This window comes from Diaphorina citri, unplaced genomic scaffold (assembly GCF_000475195.1).
Source record: "Diaphorina citri unplaced genomic scaffold, Diaci psyllid genome assembly version 1.1 scaffold1147, whole genome shotgun sequence".
Taxonomy (NCBI): Eukaryota; Metazoa; Arthropoda; class Insecta; order Hemiptera; family Psyllidae; genus Diaphorina; species Diaphorina citri.
The window spans coordinates 119,731-137,507 of NW_007378576.1; the positions used below are offsets into that span (position 1 = coordinate 119,731).

Consider the following 17,777-nt stretch of genomic DNA (forward strand, 5'->3'; position numbering starts at 1 on the left):
GTTTCAGCGATTCGTAATTTCACCAATCATCCTCCGGGAAGTCACAAGCTCTCTCTCACGGTAGGCCAGAAAGTGACGCTCCTATGTAAGACGTATGATTCGGAATGGTTCTACGGTACTACTGTGGTGGATTCGGACCCTAACCAGACGTCACGGGCTGGTATATTCCCGTGCTCGTTTGTACATACTGTGGACAAGTTTGGTAAGTGCTAAAACCAAAAAACCTCGAAGTTATATGTGACGTGTCTTCTTCTTTTTCTTCGCCTTTTCCCGTGTACAGACGGGGTCGGCGTTTATCGTCGGCCTCTCAATCAGCCCTAACTAGGGTGATTGCTTTGGGCTGACATTTGGTTTTGGCTACAAATTTTACGAGTGGATGCCCTTCGCACTCAAACTTTGCCATTTCTTTAGCAAGGGAAATTTCAGGCTGGTATACTCCCTGTTTAAAGTCCCCCAGCCAGACTAAACTGGTCTACTCTCTGTTTAACGTCCCTCAGCCAGATTAAGGATGTATTGCTATCTACCTGCGATATAAATAAAGAACCTTCCTTAGACCACAGACAAGATTATCTACTTGAAGCTTGAACTATTCATATTTTTTCAGGTTCGACAGAAATGAGTCTGACGGAAGAAATGACCTGTGTGCTCCGGGAATGGCTGGTCCTATGGAAGAGTCTCTATTTGAGCGACTTTAACGTCCCTCAGCCAGATAAAGGATGTATTGCTATCTACCTACGATATAAAAAAAGAACCTTCCTTAGACCACAGACAAGATTATCTACTTGAAGCTTGAACTATTCATATTTTTCCAGGTTCGACAGAAATGAGTCTGACCGAAGAAATGACCTGTGTGCTCCGGCTGAACTATTCATATTTTTTCAGGATCGACAGAAATGAGTCTGACGGAAGAAATGACCTGTGTGCTCCGGGAATGGCTGGTCCTATGGAAGAGTCTCTATTTGAGCGACCGCAAAAGTTTCAAAGCCCTGGAGAAGAGAATGCACGAGCTTATACAGCTGAGAAGCAAGATCTTATCGCAGACACTGCCAGTTGATGAGTTGAAACGAGTCAAACATAGTGTGACGTCCACCATGGACGTGGGGAACAAGTGAGTGAGGGTTCGATTCCTGCCGCGGTCAAAGTTTTTTTTCTTTTTTTTTTTTTAGGTTTTAAGGTGCCCACACCTTTGTCTTATCGTTCCGAAATCGAAGAGAAAAGGACAGGATATGAGAAAGCCAGCCGTTCCGAGAACATTGTCCGTCCAGAATAAAATCTGCCTCGGGCAGGAATCGAACCCGCAACCTGTCGCTATATCTTCGAAGCTAACTAGGATGGCTGAGCGACAATATTTCACCTTTAAATGCTGAGTCAACACGGGAACACCAAAATGACCAGAAAGTAACCTGTTCAAATATTTGCAATCGAAATACGAGTGATATGAGTCTGACGGAAGAAATGACCTGTGTGCTCCGGGAATGGCTGGTCCTATGGAAGAGTCTCTATTTGAGCGACAGACGTTGTTTGAATGATCGACACCACACCAGAAGGGAATAGAAGAGAAAAGCAGTAGACAATAGATTAGTATACTGGTGCACACATCACAGTGCGATTTACAGCCGGGCTTGTCATCATCGAAATATCAGAAGAATAGAACAGATTAATATAGTAAGGCGATTTGCACCCGGGTTTGTCATTATCGAAATACTTGGCGAACACAGCGTGACAATTGGCTGCAAAAACAGACGTTGTTTGAATGATTGACACCATACCAAAAGGGAACAGAATAGAATAGATTAATATACTAATAATAATAACAGAATAGAATGTATGTTGTTTATCCTGATGGGATAGGGTTGAAAAGTCACTTTTCTCCCGCAGTATAACCAAGCTTTTTATACGGCTCAAATAGGACTCATTAGTCCCTTTATTCCAGCAGTCGGCTACTACTACATATTATTGTGGTCAAATTCTCAAATTATATTGAGGATAAAATTCCATACCTCGGCTGGGATTGAACCCACACCCTCCTGTTTACCAGGCGAGCGTCTTGACTCCCTAATCTCCCTATAAGTATAGGGAGCTAGGATCTGACTCATTGACTGAGTAGTTCACCAAAAAGAGTAGTTCTTTTTATGACTCACTCACTCTTTCTTTACACATCTCTATTTAGAATGGAGAGTACCTACATACCTTGTTCACAATACTCCAACATGGACAGATAGTTCTTGAACTTTAGTTCCAATTGTTCCCGCTTGGTGCTAGTGTCGGTTTTGATGACATATTCGAGCGATTTCTTCGAGTGTTCGCTGTGATAAATACGACAGTAGGATTGAAGACCATCCCGACCTGAAACAAAACATAATAGTTACTAGGGGACCGAAAAGTTGATTCACACCGACATCGACAGTCTAAACAGAGAAAATGATACAACACAATACATTATAATGATACATCATTTCTCAGCTGTTATGTATCATAACAACTGAGAAAAGGTGATAGAGAACGCCTTCGGAGCGGCTTTAACCTCGCCTAGGTGTTACCTTTTACTCAAGAGTCATAGAGATAACCATTGAAAATACATAAGTGGCCCGTAGCAGCAAGTGTAATGGTACCATTATTCCCAAAGAGTAAAAAATGACCTATGACAGGAGGACATAATAAAATACTACTTTACTTCGTCCGGTGAATTTTCGATTGCTTACCCGCTCGACCGCTCTCCTGATAGTAGGCGGGTATACTGGACGGCATTCCCCAGTGAACGACAAAGCGGACGTTCTGTCTATCGATTCCCATGCCGAAACTGATGGTAGCCGTAATGACGTTGATTTCACCCCGCATGAAACTCTCCTGAACCCGACTCCGTTCATGTTTGTTCACTTGAAAAGAAAAAAAAGGACTTACTTATACACTAGAAGTTAACATTAGTAAAGTGAAGAAATCAGCAAAGGGTTGATCTGGCTCTTAATGACCTAGTAAATAAGTAAGTAGAACCATTTTTTAATCAAGTATGTACCTACAACGTAAAAATTTAGGTGAGTATAAAAAAAAACCTACCTAGGCCTACCAACTTGGTTTGTTTAATTTTTCATTTAAAAGGATTATTTTTTAAGAGGTTTGATGAGGCAATCACTATTAGTTTTTCCAAGCAATCTTCACCCAGAAAAGGAGGGAACGCTGCACTAAGTAAAATGCCAATGATTTTTTTCCTTGTGTTTCAGGAGTGACATTGAAAGGCTCCAAAGGGTCACTCTCAAGTGAGCCCCCCAACTTGCAATACCTGTATGCTCTGTACGACTTCAAACAGATGAAAGTATTTACCGAGGCTCTGGTAGTGCAGAAGTCTACTCCGCATCAAAACATACGTGTATTGTTCACTGATTTGAACACAAGGGATACAGACAGGGAGAAGGTGTTCCTTGTATGTTATGTGATTCGAATAGGTGAGATACTTGTTCCTAAATGAGCTCAGTTTTCCCAGTGACAGCTATGTGCCATAGTATAGGTAAGCGGAAACCTTTTTATAGCTGGAATTTAACGTGAGCTGTTGGTCTTAGAATAAGTCCCCCTTCCCAAGATGTTTGATAGGGGGAACTGCAACAAGGGATGTATTTATCGTCCCGAAATTGAACAGACGGAGACAATACCCCGTGTTCCGACAACGAAAATCATCTGTTTGGGATAAAATTCGCCCCGGGCGGGAATCGAACTCTACGTATAGCAAAAAGAAAAACGGGGCCATTTTTTTTTTCGTAAATTTGTTATTTTTTCATACTTGATAATTAACATGTTTTTTTTTTTTATTTTAATTAATTAAATAACTACCAGGATTAAAAAATATTATTGAAGGACAAATCAGGGATTAAAAAAAAGTAAAAAAAAACCCTGCTACTTAACGCTCATAGGGATAGTCGTCAGAAGTAACATTTTAGGCACTTTGGTGAACTTAAGTCTGTTAAATACCTCTCAGTTAGATATACACTCAGGTGTGAAAATTCGGGACAAAATGTTTTTAAAACTTGATTAATGTCATAAACGTTTCCATTGAAAATAGATCTCCAATGATATTTAATGATGGATACAAAAAGGAACATTTTTTTCCTAGCCTTTTTCTACTTAAATAGGGTCGGCGTTACAAAAGAACATTATATTTAAATTTTAATCTCATATTTCGATCTTGGCATATCTAATCTCAGCTCAATAATCGGGGATGAAGTTCTTTCTTCTCGGTCATCATCTTGATTTCTCTGGTCGCCTTCACCATCAGATTCGTATACATTGGTTTCCCCTTAGCCTGGCTAAACACCTCGTACTCCCATTCAATAGCCATCACAGATTCGGAATTATTGGAGAAGGAAAACTTGCACTGTTTGGCGTTTTTGGTCAAATGACCTTCGAGCAGGAATCGGTACTGTTCTCGGAAACTGGGCGGCGCGCCATTCAGCTTGATTTCTGGGGAGAGATGACACACAGGATTAATTTATTAGTGAGTTGATTTCTATGAAGAGAGAACCTGCCTCGGTAGCGTAGTGGTCAAGACGCTCGCCTGGTAAACAGGAGGGCGTGGGTTCGATCCCAGCCGAGGCATGGAATTTTATCCTCATTTATTTGAGATTTTGACCACATAATAATGGAGCTCTAAGGGTTAGGTGGTAGAAAACGCCTCCGGCGTTAACCTCGCCTAGTGGTTACCTTCCACTCAAGAGTCTATTATTATTATTATTATTATTATTATGAAACTCTGGATCTGCCCAGGGAAGATGGCGGAGATGATGTAAACTTTCTACAGGAACACAAGTCGAAGGAAGAGTACCTGTTATCATGTCTACAACTAAAGCGTTTGCCTGGTACTTGATGGACGTGTCGAATCTAGATGTGAATGTGAAACTAGTCTGACCCTTTACATGGCTGCTAGAATCTCCAATGCCTTTGACTGAGGCGAATACCTTGTGCAAGGGAAGACCAAGTTTCCTACAACAAGAAGAAGTGATCAAGTTACAAGAACTAGCGCTATCAAGAATAACACGAGCTGAATGCGCGACGCCACTACTATTCAAAATGTAAACTTGAGCTGTAGGTAACAAAACTATTTGAGATGAATGACTATTACTACTATTAGTGTTCAATGATTGTAATGCACAAAATGATTTTTCCTGACTACTATGATGAGGAGTTGACACAACAGGAACGGGTTCAGGAGGAGGTACCTGTGTGTTTGTGTTGGCTACTTGATGGAAATGTAATAAAGTGCTATGACGCTGATTGCATTTCTTGCAATTATATTTGGACTTACAATTCTTTACCTTGTGCTGAGAATGCAGACAATTGATGCAGAAACCCTTGTCGCGTACGTATGTACGTACTACAGGTTTAAATGGGAAAAAGTAGAAAGTTGTGAACAAAATATTTTTTCGGAGTTTTGAAAGTTGGTTTCTGTGGTTCCTTTCTGCTTAATACCTACCTACTTTCCGTGTCCGGAAAAACCAAAGTCAGATATCTAGTATCTACTTATTCAAGGAGTTTTTTGCCCGATTATTGTTCCATACATAATTTCAGAATATCTACTTCTCAAATCAGGTGAGAAGTCTATTCTTTGTCATGGAAATCCAAAAATGGGGGCATAAGAAGAAGGGAAACTGTTAAACTCTCACAAAAAAAATCTAAAACATCAATTATTTGCGGTAAAAAAAAGCTGAAAAAAATCTGCGTTTGCCTGAGATCGAACCCATAACTGCGAATATCGCGCGAACAACGCGAATACCGCGAACAAACCGCGGATACCGGGAACAAACCGCGGATACCGCGAACAAACCGCGGATACCGCGAACAATCCGCGGATATCGCGAACAATCCGCGAATACCGCGAGCAAACCGCGAATAGGTGACTTATCACAGAAGAATCAATGAGGACCTTCCACTTATGAAAATGAAGGGGAAATGAATAAATTAAGTCCAAACTTCAAACCTATGGTCAAAATGTAGGGAGAATCCTCCCCTACATTTCCCCTGACCTCCTACATGGTTTTTGGTAGTAGGGGGTCAAGGGGAGGTTTCTTCAGACCTAGAATTAGGCTCTAGAGACCTCAAAATGTGTTTTGACACTAAAAACGGACAATCGAAAATTTCACCCGATTACATTGCTTTCCTTCCTATAGGATAAGGAAAGTAAAAATGGCTTTCCCTTTTAAATAATACTAAACATTCACGCACCTTCTTTGGCAGCCTGTCGTCCTCCCTCGTACAGATCCGTGTTATCCGTATCGCTCGAAGTAATGCCAAACCTTTCCTATAGGATAAGGAAAGTAAAAATGGCTTTCCCTTTTAAATAATTCTAAACATTCACGCACCTTCTTTGGCAGCCTGTCGTCCTCCCTCGTACAGATCCGTGTTATCCGTATCGCTCGAAGTAATGCCAAACCGGTTTCTAAACCGCATAAGCGATTTTTGACTAAACTGCTCCAGCTTGCTTTCCACGTCACTTCGGTTTGTACACACATCACAGTGCGACTTGCACCCGGGCTTGTCATCATCAAAATACTTGGCAAATACAGCATGACGACAATTGGCTGCAAAAAGAGAATTTGTCTGGAACTTGGCCTGGTATACTGCGGTACGCTCAGATTATAATATCTACACTACACTACACTAGCAAAGATCAGGTGATTTTACTCCTTACTAAATGGAAACTACTAAAAAGCAGAGTTTTTGTGATGGTCTTCTCCACGGAAAATTGATCATAACTCAAGATCGGTTTAGATTTCGGGAAAATCCCCTCTCTTTGCACATCTAGAACATAAAGTTTCATGTTGCATCCTTGTCACAGTTGGGGCCTACAAACCAGTTTTCAAGCCTCTAGCTCTTACCGTTCTTGAGATATTTTGTTTACAGACAAACACACACATGGACCAATGGCTGAAATTTTGGATTTAGGCTCTAGAGACCTCAAAATGTGTTTTGACACTAAAAACGGACAATCGAAAATTTCACCCGATTACATTGCTTTCTTTCCAATTTCTTTTTCAGAATGCTAGGTCTGGATTTGGTTGTGCGCGATGACCAATGTAATCTGATCAACCCAGATACCACCTCCACCACGCAAATGTACAAGCTGCATCAGAAGGCCACCCAGGAAATAAATCGCGGAGACTCCCTGTATAATAGTAGCAAATCCAATGAGTCTACCGTGACAGCTATGTGCCATAGTATAGGTAAGCGGAAACCTTTTTATAGCTGGAATTTAACGTGAGCTGTTGGTCTTAGAGTAAATCCCCCTTCCCAAGATGTTTGATAGGGGGAACTGCAACAAGGGATGTCATTATCGTCCCGAAATTGAACAGAAGGAGACAGCCATAGCCGTTCCGACAACGAAAATCGTCTGTTTCGGATAAAATTCGCCCCGGGCGGGAATCGAACTCTACGTATAGCAAAAAGAAAAACGGGGCCATTTTTTTTTTCGTAAATTTGTTATTTTTTCATGGCGTCATCGCCTACGGGAGCGTATGCCGTGACGTCAAACTTCACGATTTACCGGTGTTTTTTTAAATCGATTTATCTCGGGTATCTGGAAATCTGTTAAATACCTCTCAGTTAGATATACACTCAGGTGTGAAAATTCGGGACAAAATGTTTTTAAAACTTGATTATTGTCAAAAACGTTTCCATTACTTTCCATTGAAAATAGATCTCCAATTATTTAATGATAGATACAAAAAAAGGAACTTCTTCTTCCTAGCCTTTTCCTACTTAAATAGGGTCGGCGTTACAAAAAGGAAACATTTAAATTTTAATCTCATATTTATTTCGATCTTGGCATATCTAGTCTCAGCTCAATAATCGGGGATGAAGTTCTTTCTTCTCGGTCATCATCTTGATTTCTCTGGTCGCCTTCACCATCAGATTCGTATACATTGGTTTCCCCTTAGCCTGGCTAAACACCTCGTATTCCCATTCAATAGCCATCACAGATTCGGAATTATTGGAGAAGGAAAACTTGCACTGTTTGGCGTTTTTGGTCAAATGACCTTCGAGCAGGAATCGGTACTGTTCTCGGAAATGTTTGTTCAAACCGGCGTGATAGGGCGTGCACGGAATACCTGTGAATGGATACGTAATATTTGCGGCGTGAATGGATAAATATAAGAAGATTCGAGAGAAAAGACTACAATGGTACGGACACATCGAAAGAAGAGATGAGGAGTATGTTGGAAACAAAGTCAGGAAACTGGAAGTTGAAGGCCAAAGAGAAAGATGAAGACCAAAGAAGAAATGGATAAATAACATAAACGAGAATCTGCGCGAGAAACAGTTGACAGGCAACAAGGTGCAAAACAGACATGACTGGAGACAACTAACAAGAAACGTCGACCCCGCTTGGGCAGGATTAAGGAAGAAGATGATGGGATATCTTGCTCTAAACTGACAGTCAAAATAAAGCACTAAAGACCAAAGAAGAAATGGATAAATAACATAAACGAGGATCTGCGCGAGGAACAGTTGACAGGCAACAAGGTGCAAAACAGACATGACCGGAGACAACTGACAAGAAACGTCGACCCCGCTTGGGCAGGATTAAGGAAGAAGATGATGGGATATCTTGCTCTAAACTGACAGTCAAAATAAAGCACTATTTCTCGGTTAGCTAAAATATGAATTTTAAAAACACCACTTGCTTTTTCTTTTCAGAGCATCTGCTAGGTTCTCGAGTTCTACAATAGATAATACCACAGTTATTCGCTTTGTTATCTTTGCCCATACATTTCTCTATGAACTCTTTGATTTCTTTTCTTGAAGAAATGGATAAATAACATAAACGAGGATCTGCGCGAGAAACAGTTGACAGGCAACAAGGTGCAAAACAGACATGACTGGAGACAACTGACAAGAAACGTCGACCCCGCTTGGGCAGGATTAAGGAAGAAGATGATGGGGTATCTTGCTCTAAACTGACAGTCAAAATAAAGCACTATTTCTCGGCTAGCTAAAATATGAATTTTAAAAACACCACTTGCTTTTTCTTTTCAGAGCATCTGCTAGGTTCTCGAGTTCTACAATTGATAATACCACAGTTATTCGCTTTGTTATCTTTGACCAGACATTTCTCTATGAACTCTTTGATTTCTTTCACCACTATCTTCATAAACTAGGCTGGCTAAAGGATGGATTTTAAAAACACCAATAGCAGAAATGGATGAATAACATAAACGAGGATCTGCGCGAGAAACAGTTGACAGGTAACAAGGTCCAAAACAGACATGACTGGAGACAACTAACAAGAAACGTCGACCCCGCTTGGGCAGGATTAAGGATTAAGGAAGAAGATGATGGGATATCTTGCTCTAAACTGACAGTCAAAATAAAGCACTATTTCTCGGCTAGCTAAAATATGAATTTTAAAAACACCACTTACCTTTTCTTTTCAGAGCATCTGCTAGGTTCTCGAGTTCTACACTAGATAATACCACAGTTATTCGCTTTGTTATCTTTGCCCAGACATTTCTCTATTTCTTTCACCACTATCTTCATAAACCAGGGTGGCTAAAGGATGGATTTTAAAAACACCAATAGCTACCACTTACCTTTTCTTCTCAGAGCATCTGCCAAGTCAGTCGTATGTTCTCGAGTTCTACAATAGATAATACCACAGTTGTTCGCTTTGTTATCTTTGCCCATACATTTCTCTATGAACTCTTTGATTTCTTTCACCACTATCTTCATAAACTAGGCTGGCTAAAGGATGGATTTTCAAAACACCAATAGCTACCACTTACCTTTTCTTCTCAGAGCATCTGCCAAGTCAGTCGTATGTTCTCGAGTTCTACAATAGATAATACCACAGTTGTTCGCTTTGTTATCTTTGCCCAGACATTTCTCTATGAACTCTTTCACGTGAGCGTACGAATCCTTGAGTAAGTCATCGAATATGACGTCATAGAATAGATTGGATCGGAATGTGGACGTTTTGAATACCTGGGGGAAAAGAAAAAATAAAGAGATCTGGTGTGAACATCACACGACTTTCGTTGACGTTATCCTACTGAATTTTTTACGATCTCTTACTAATCTGAGCTTATTTTGCCTTTTGATTTTAACGAAATGTAATTTCCTCTTTTTCTTCGTCTTTTCCCGTGTTCAGACGGGGTTGGTGATTTTCGTCAGCCTCTCAATCAGCCCTAGCTAGGTTGACTGCTTGGGACCGACATTTTTTTTTGTCTACAATTTTTTTACGAGTGGATGTCCTTCACACTCAACCTTGGCTATTTCTTTAGCAAGGGAAATTTCAGACCAATATCCTCCCTGTTTAAAGTCCCCCAGCCATAATAAGCGACATTTCTCTATGAACTCTTTCACGTGAGCGTACGAATCCTTGAGTAAGTCATCGAATATGACGTCATAGAATAGATTGGATCGGAATGTGGACGTTTTGAATACCTGGGGGAAAAGAAAAAATAAAGAGTCTGGTGTGAACATCACACGACTTTCGTTGACGTTATCCTACTGAATTTTTTACGATCTCTTACTAATCTGAGCCTATTTTGCCTTTTAATTTTAACGAAATGCAATTTCCTCTTTTTCTTCGTCTTTTCCCGTGTTCAGACGGGGTTGGTGATTTTCGTCAGCCTCTCAATCAGCCCTAGCTAGGTTGACTGCTTGGGACCGACATTTTTTTTTGTCTACAATTTTTTTACGAGTGGATGTCCTTCACACTCAACCTTGGCTATTTCTTTAGCAAGGGAAATTTCAGACCAATATCCTCCCTGTTTAAAGTCCCCCAGCCATAATAAGCTGATCTACTCCCTAAGCTATAATAAGCTGGTCTGCTCCCTGTTTATGAAGTCCCCCGGTCAGACTTTTAATACAACACAAAAAATCGTCTGAAATGTTCACCCCGGTATTACACTGCATTTCTTCAGGGGATGAGGGGAGCCATTTTTACCGGACTTGAACTATTGTACATTTATGAAACTTTAATATGTTTTACCTTGTAAGGTTTATTGAATTTAAGAACACTGATGATGTCTTGTTTGACGCTAGGTTCTGCCGTAGCTGTCAAGTTTTCCCATTGTTAATTAGATTTATACTTATTAGACACACAAAATAATAGATACCTCACTCATAGCTTTTTTGTCTTCTTGTAGTGCCTTATCCGTTGCGGATGTTGGCGACCAGCTTGGCAAGTTTGATTTTGTTTACAGCTATGTGAAATAGTTCCGTGGATGTTTTTCCTGTCCATTTTCTCAAATTGTGCAGCCAGGAGATTCTGCGCCTGCCGCGTCCTTGTTTTCCTTCAATTTTCCCCTGGATGATTAGTTGTAGTAGGGTGTATTTGTTGTCATTCCACATGATGTGGCCCAGGTATTGGAGTTTTCTTACTTTGATGATGTTCATGAGTTCCCTCTCTTTCTTCATTCATTTTTTGTAGTCACATTGAAAAACCTATGAGTGGGCCAAACTCACTTGCAAAATTACAAATAAGGTATGTAAGCAATTAGCAATTACACAGTTTTCCTCTCATAGATGTGATTTTTCCCCTCTATTTTTGTTATGATTTATTTTTGTACCTTTAAATTCCCACCAGGATTCAAACTCAGCTAACTCTGGGTTAAGATCTAGTGCTAAATACTGATTCTCAGTCACAAAGGTAATCAATAAGCATCATTATTATTTTTTTTTTTTTTTGCAGGCAATCTTCACCCAGAAAAGGAGGACAAAGAAAAAGACAAACATACCAGTCCTTGTGATGTTAAACGAGCGTATGGGGTTGCAGCATTAGATATCACATTGTTTCTCAATGGAAAACTGGAGGTGGATGATGACGATCAATATTTTATGCCATTTGTTTTGTAAGTCTGGAAAAGAAGAAGAAAAAAAATGTGAGACCTTTATCCCCATATCATTCTGTGGTAAAGTTGTCAGTTCCCTGCCCTATCAAAATATGGCCCTGATTGATGTATAGGAGACTGGAGACATGTGTATTAATTTCGATCAATTAATATATTGCATTTCAGATGTGAAAAGGACAATTTAGAAAATACTCTCAAAAGGTTGATTTCCTCTCTCAAGGACATTTCATTCTATTCATTCGCACGCACATTAAACATAGAGCGGAATCCTCGTCTAAACTTCAGCTGAATTTGTGTAGAACAGCCGCGGTAGAAGTACACCAGACATCGAATGTGTACGACCAAATAATAATAAGAAAACGGTCCGTAAGGAAGAGCCCTTTACGGACTCTTTTATGTAGAATACATAGAACAAACTAGTGGCTGACCCGTCTTTTGAACGGGATCAGTGCGGCGGGCCAGTGCGGTGGGGAGGCATGACTCCGCCATTTTGAATCAGGATAGAGTGTGACAATTTCAAGTAGCCCATGTCACCCTCAGTAGTCTACTTAACAACCACAAAAAATTTCACCCAAATCGCGGTCGAGCCGTTTTGTCGTGAAAAGAGAAAACGGCTCCGCTTTCCAATACTTCAAGACACAAGAAGAGAAGGAGAAAGCCAGCCGTTCCGAGAACGAACATTACCCCACCAGGATAAAATCCGCCCCGGGCGGGAATCAAACCCACAGCCTAACGCTTACAAGGCAAAACGCAAAATGTTATAATTTTCCTCTTGTTTTTAGGAAACTGATCAACATTCTCGCCTCGCATATACAGCGTGGCTCCGACAAGGACCTCCTTCAAAATTCCACTGTGGGGATAACAAAACAGAATCGGTGGCTGTAGCCATGACAAATACATTCATAGCAAGAAAGATGGGCTTTCCAGAAATCATACTTCCTGGTGATGTAAGAAATGATCTCTACGTAACCCTAGTGAATGCTGAGTTCAAGTCAAGTGATAAAACCATTCAAGTGACAGTGCAAGTTTGCACAGAGGCTGGTGTCATTTTGAAAGGTAAGAAGACCTACCTGATATTTTCTCAGGCCCAATACATCTAACTTTGACAATATTTGAAGTTTTTTATTCAGCCCATGATGAATTCTGGACTTCCCACAATTAGTACCATTTTTCAACATTTCCTACAGTTTTTAAAACTTCCCATGACTTTTTTAAAGGAGAAACTATAATATCAACAAATTCACATTAGACATTCTACAGGTAGGTACCTATTTTACAAAATGTGAAACTTTTTCAGCCAACCTCAGTGATGTAGTAGTATGGTGGACTTGTTTTCATTTTATTGATATTTGGTCTGACATCCCAAGATTTGGAGGTTTGTGGTGCAGATAGTTAAGTCGTGGGATTAATTCTAATTTAGATACCCAAATAGCAGTAGGTACCCAGAGGTCTCAGGTGTGTGGGATCCTGTTATGAAACTTACTTTGATAAACAAAAGATCCTGATTAAGAAATCACTTCGTGTTAACGACCATTAGCGTAACGAGCTAGAATTTGTTCGGGGAGTATGAAAATCACATGAACTGCCTTTTAATCGGGAAAATTTACATTTTAAAACAAAAGAAATCCAGGAAAAATCGGAAAATCCAGGTGAAAATTTCGTGTTTTTAATAATAAGCTGATCTACTCCCTAAGCTATAATAAGCTGGTCTGCTCCCTGTTTATGAAGTCCCCCGGTCAGACTTATGATACAACACAAAAAATCGTCTGAAATGTTAACCCCGGTATTACACTGCATTTCTTCAGGGGATGAGGGGAGCCACTTTTACCGGACTTGAACTATTGTATATTTATGAAGCTTTAATATGTTTTTACCTTGTAAGGTTTATTGAATTTAAGAACACTGATGATGTCTTGTTTGACGCTAGGTTCTGCCGTAGCTGTCAACGCTATGATAGGAATACTGTTACCCGTGAATTGTCGAAGTTCTCCTGTAAACACGAGACAATTTCACATTAGACATTAATTAGACTTACTTTATCATGGACACTGGTTGCTATGTTATAAGTCCAGAAGAGGTTAGGTATAGGTACATGTTTTTTATTTACTAATAATGGAGGAGTTGCAATTGGGAAAATATTATTAATAAAAGGTCGATTCCTACGTAAAAAGTTCTGAAAATCCAAATCTGAGGTCAAAACTCCGAAAAAATAACTTTAAAAGGTCGAAAATTCAATTTCTAATTGCCGTTCTGATGAAAAAGTCCAAATAGTTGTGACGTCAGATTTCACGTCAAAATGCGCAGAAACGCTTGCGCACAAACAAACGAAGCGGGAGTCATCCCACTGGTTGCTATGTTGAAAGTCCAGAAGAGGTGAGGTATATGTTTTTTATTTACTAATAACAATTCATTCGCACGCAACCCAGAACTTCCGGGTTTAGACCTGATAGGCGGATCTTTTCAGCCGTACCTGTCAGGTCTACCTGATGGACAGTTTGAACCCTGCACATACAGAAGAAGAATTCATTATTAAGAGTCGGGACTTAGAAAAGTAGAAAGTCTTACCTAGTCTTCTATAGGTGGGCCGAAAATCATGTCCCCACTCACTCACACAATGCGCCTCGTCCACAACTATATACGACACATTCTTTTACATCCATGCCTATCCAAGAACGGAAAAGTTTGGTTAGAAAATTTCCGCCCTGGAAAGGATTCGAACCCAGAACTTCCGGGTTTAGACCTGATAGGCGGATCTTTTCAGCCGTACCTGTCAGGTCTACCTGATGGTGAGTTTGAACCCAGTACATACAGAAGAAGAATTCATTATTAAGAGTCGGGACTTAGAAAACTAGAAAGTCTTACCTAGTCTTCTATAGGTGGGCCGAAAATCATGTCCCCACTCACTCACACAATGCGCCTCGTCCACAACTATATACGCCAGCTTATTGTACCTCACCAGATGTTGTAGTAGATAATGAAACGATTCGGTCACAGCGCGCTCTGGTGTCACATAGAGTAACTTAATGCGAGGCTTTACTAGACGGAGTTCTTCTAGAATGGCCTTGTTTTCCGTTTTAGTTTGACCTGAAACAATCAATTCTAATTGATAGAGGTCTGATCGTCCTGTAACAATGGAGGTCTTATCATCCCGAAATCGAAGATAGAAGGACGACAGGATAGGAGAAATCCAGCCGTTACGAGAACGAACATTTCCGTTCAGAATAAAATCCGCTCCGGGTGGGATTCGAACCCGCGACCTAGCGCTTACAACGCTACCAACCAAGCTAACTAGGCTGGCTGAGGACTTACTTGAGTTCAGAGTGCGAGACACAATCCCCTTTTCAGCCAGCCGTTACGAGAACGAACATTTCCGTTCAGAATAAAATCCGCTCCGGGTGGGATTCGAACCCGCGGCCTAGCGCTTACAACGCTACCAACCAAGCTAACTAGGCTGGCTGAGGACTTACTTGAGTTCAGAGTGCGAGACACAATCCCCTTTTCAGTCCCCATTGAGGAGTTTAAACATTGCCACCTGAAAATTACCTACAAACATAGGTCAGTCCAATAGAATATACTGTGTTTATACTACCAGCATAGGACTGAAAAGTCCCTTTACTCGCACAGTCTAAACAAGGTCTTAGCCAGCGTAGTTAGCTTGGTAGCGCGTCTGCCTTGTAAGTGCTAGACCGCGGGATCGATTCCCGCCCGGGCCGCATTCTATCTTGAACGGATGATGTTCGTTCTTGGAACGGCTGGCTTTCTCCTATCCTGTCTTCTTCTCTCTTCGATCTTGGGACGATCGACCCTCGTCTTTACTGTCCCCTCTATCAAATATTTTTTCTTTCTTCTTTTTAGTCCGTCCTTCCTTTATTATTACAATAGCAATAAAAAGGTATAAGGGACGGACTATTGTATTCGCTTCGGTGTCGTCTGTCTAATTAGAGCTATGAGAGGAGAAAATACGATGGTGATTTGATTTGATGCCATGGCAGCTGGGAGCTGAAAGCATAGGGATTTACCCGCCCCTGAAAAAATAAAACAAATAAATTGTAACATTAAAAATAAATAGTGGTAACGCGCTTGCTTGCCATGCAGAAGGTCCCGGGTTCGAATCTCATCATCGACAAAAATGTGTACTCGTTTTTCGATTGTAAATATTCCAAAGAATTACTTTCTGGTGTTCTCGTGTTGACCCAGCACCTAAATGGGAAGTATTACGTCTCTTCTCGCCAATCTGATGAGCACACTACGGGATGGGCATGTTACGACACAGACCACATGCGTCTAATGTAGCAATTGTTTCATTGCTATGAAATAAAAACGGCGGTGAAACACTTGAAAAAAAAATCCAATTTTTTACCTGTAGGCATACTGACGAAAATATCGTGCGTTCGTAGCAGAATGTGTCGAATCGCCTTCTTCTGCAGTTCACATTTGAAACTATCGAATCCGAATAGGGCCTTCAGTTTGGCCGTCAATTCCTGTTCCGACACTTTGCCGCCTTTCCTGTCCTGTTGGTTTCCAGTGAGGCTGGAAGATTTCCCGACGGCGGAACTGGCGTCCTTGCTTTCACCCTCGGCCATTGTGGAGTTTTTCTTTGTTTTAATTTGATCGTTCTGGAAAATTAAATGAAGAGAAGAGCTTAAAATTAACATTTGTCGACTGAGTTTTCCTTCGTTTTAGTTTGACCATTCTGAAAAGGAAAATGAAGGGAATATTGTTAAAGAAAGGGGAATAAACGCAGTTTTTTTTCGTGATCTTAGGTATTACACATTACACATTTGAAATACTCGTAATTAAGTAATCATCCTAGGGGATACCGGCACTTTTACAAGGACATACTGAGCTACTTAAAAGAAGTGAGGAAGCACGACTTTGGGGGACAAGGATTTTTTAGAGTAAAAATAACAACAATGATAATAAAACTCCAAAACCTCTCTCTTAGTTGATCTAGTCGGGGAAGCACAAGGGGAACTTCCGGGAAGGGGAAAAAAAAATCCAAAACCTTTAATTAAATGACATTTTGATTTGCCAACACTCACACTTACAATGTTGTCTGTTTTCTTCGGGTCTGGAATTCAGACCCTGATTTAGTCCAGGAAAACAGACAACATTCCAAAACCTCTACCTCTCAGTTGAGACACAAACACCGACGAGATAAATAGTCGTGTGATATTATACAGATTATACAGATACGTAGTTAATTATACAGATTACTACCTACTACCTACACTTCCTAACTTCCTATTGAAACGATTGGCTCACAGCGCAAACCTTTCTGACGCTTTGCCTGTACGGAATTTCGTATCACGGAAATGAGTTCCCTCTTCCTTGTATGTTTGAACGTTAACACTCTGTAGGTATTTAGCTATTTGATAGAGTGCTTTCAGCATTGTAGACCTAGAACCTAGAAATACGCTAGATAATTTTCTGTGAAAAATTCAACAGATTTTAAATCTGAAAAGGTTTACGTCTTAACGCCCTAATCTCCCTATAAGTATAGGGAGCTAGGATTTGATTCATTGACTGAGTAGTTCACTGAAAAGAGAGTAGTTCTTTTTTTATTACTCACTCACTCACTCTTTACACAGTTCTATTTAGACTTACATACCTTGTTCACAGTACTCCAACATGGACAGATAGTTCTTGAACTTTAGTTTCCTGTTGATTTCCTGTGAGGCTGGAAGATTTCCCGACGGCGGAACTGGCGTCCTTGTTTTCACCCTCGGCCATTATGGATATTTCCTTTGTTTTAATTTGACTGTTCTGGAAAATTAAATGAAAAGAAGAGCTTATTAACATTTGTCGACTGAGTTATCCTTCGTTTTAGTTTGACCATTCTGGAAAGGAGAAAGAAAGGAAGATTGTTAAAGAAAGGGGAATAAACGCAGTTTTTTTCGTGGTCTTATTACACATTTGAAATACTAGTAATTAAGTAAT

At 40.4% G+C, this 17,777-nt stretch overlaps 2 protein-coding genes and 1 long non-coding RNA gene across 3 annotated transcripts in view; 1 reads left to right on the plus strand and 2 right to left on the minus strand.

Annotated features, from left to right (window-relative positions):
- LOC103514472 (dedicator of cytokinesis protein 1-like) overlaps window positions 1–1,112 on the plus strand; it is an 8,949-nt gene extending 7,837 nt beyond the window's left edge. Inside the window, exons 2-4 of the mRNA XM_026827431.1 lie at window positions 8–202; window positions 605–685; window positions 883–1,112. Coding sequence (XP_026683232.1) covers window positions 8–202; window positions 605–685; window positions 883–1,112 — 506 coding nt within the window. The remainder of the gene's footprint in view (window positions 1–7; window positions 203–604; window positions 686–882) is intronic.
- A 466-nt stretch (window positions 1,113–1,578) lies between these two features.
- On the minus strand, window positions 1,579–16,450 carry LOC103514473 (ATP-dependent DNA helicase Q5). Its single transcript, XM_017446235.2, has 13 exons — window positions 16,198–16,450; window positions 15,757–15,862; window positions 15,294–15,369; window positions 15,147–15,174; window positions 14,700–14,921; window positions 13,712–13,827; window positions 10,323–10,425; window positions 10,166–10,179; window positions 9,765–9,963; window positions 8,052–8,090; window positions 2,703–2,867; window positions 2,191–2,346; window positions 1,579–1,730 (listed from the first exon to the last, which is right to left on the minus strand). Exons 1-13 carry the CDS (start codon window positions 16,418–16,420, stop codon window positions 1,579–1,581), a joined length of 1,599 nt encoding a protein of 532 aa, XP_017301724.1. The 5' UTR covers window positions 16,421–16,450.
- On the minus strand, window positions 11,795–13,499 carry LOC113469594. The gene is made up of 2 exons (XR_003392960.1): window positions 13,321–13,499; window positions 11,795–11,843 (listed from the first exon to the last, which is right to left on the minus strand). It is a non-coding gene; the product is annotated as an uncharacterized LOC113469594 (long non-coding RNA).
- Window positions 16,451–17,777: the final 1,327 nt, after the last annotated feature.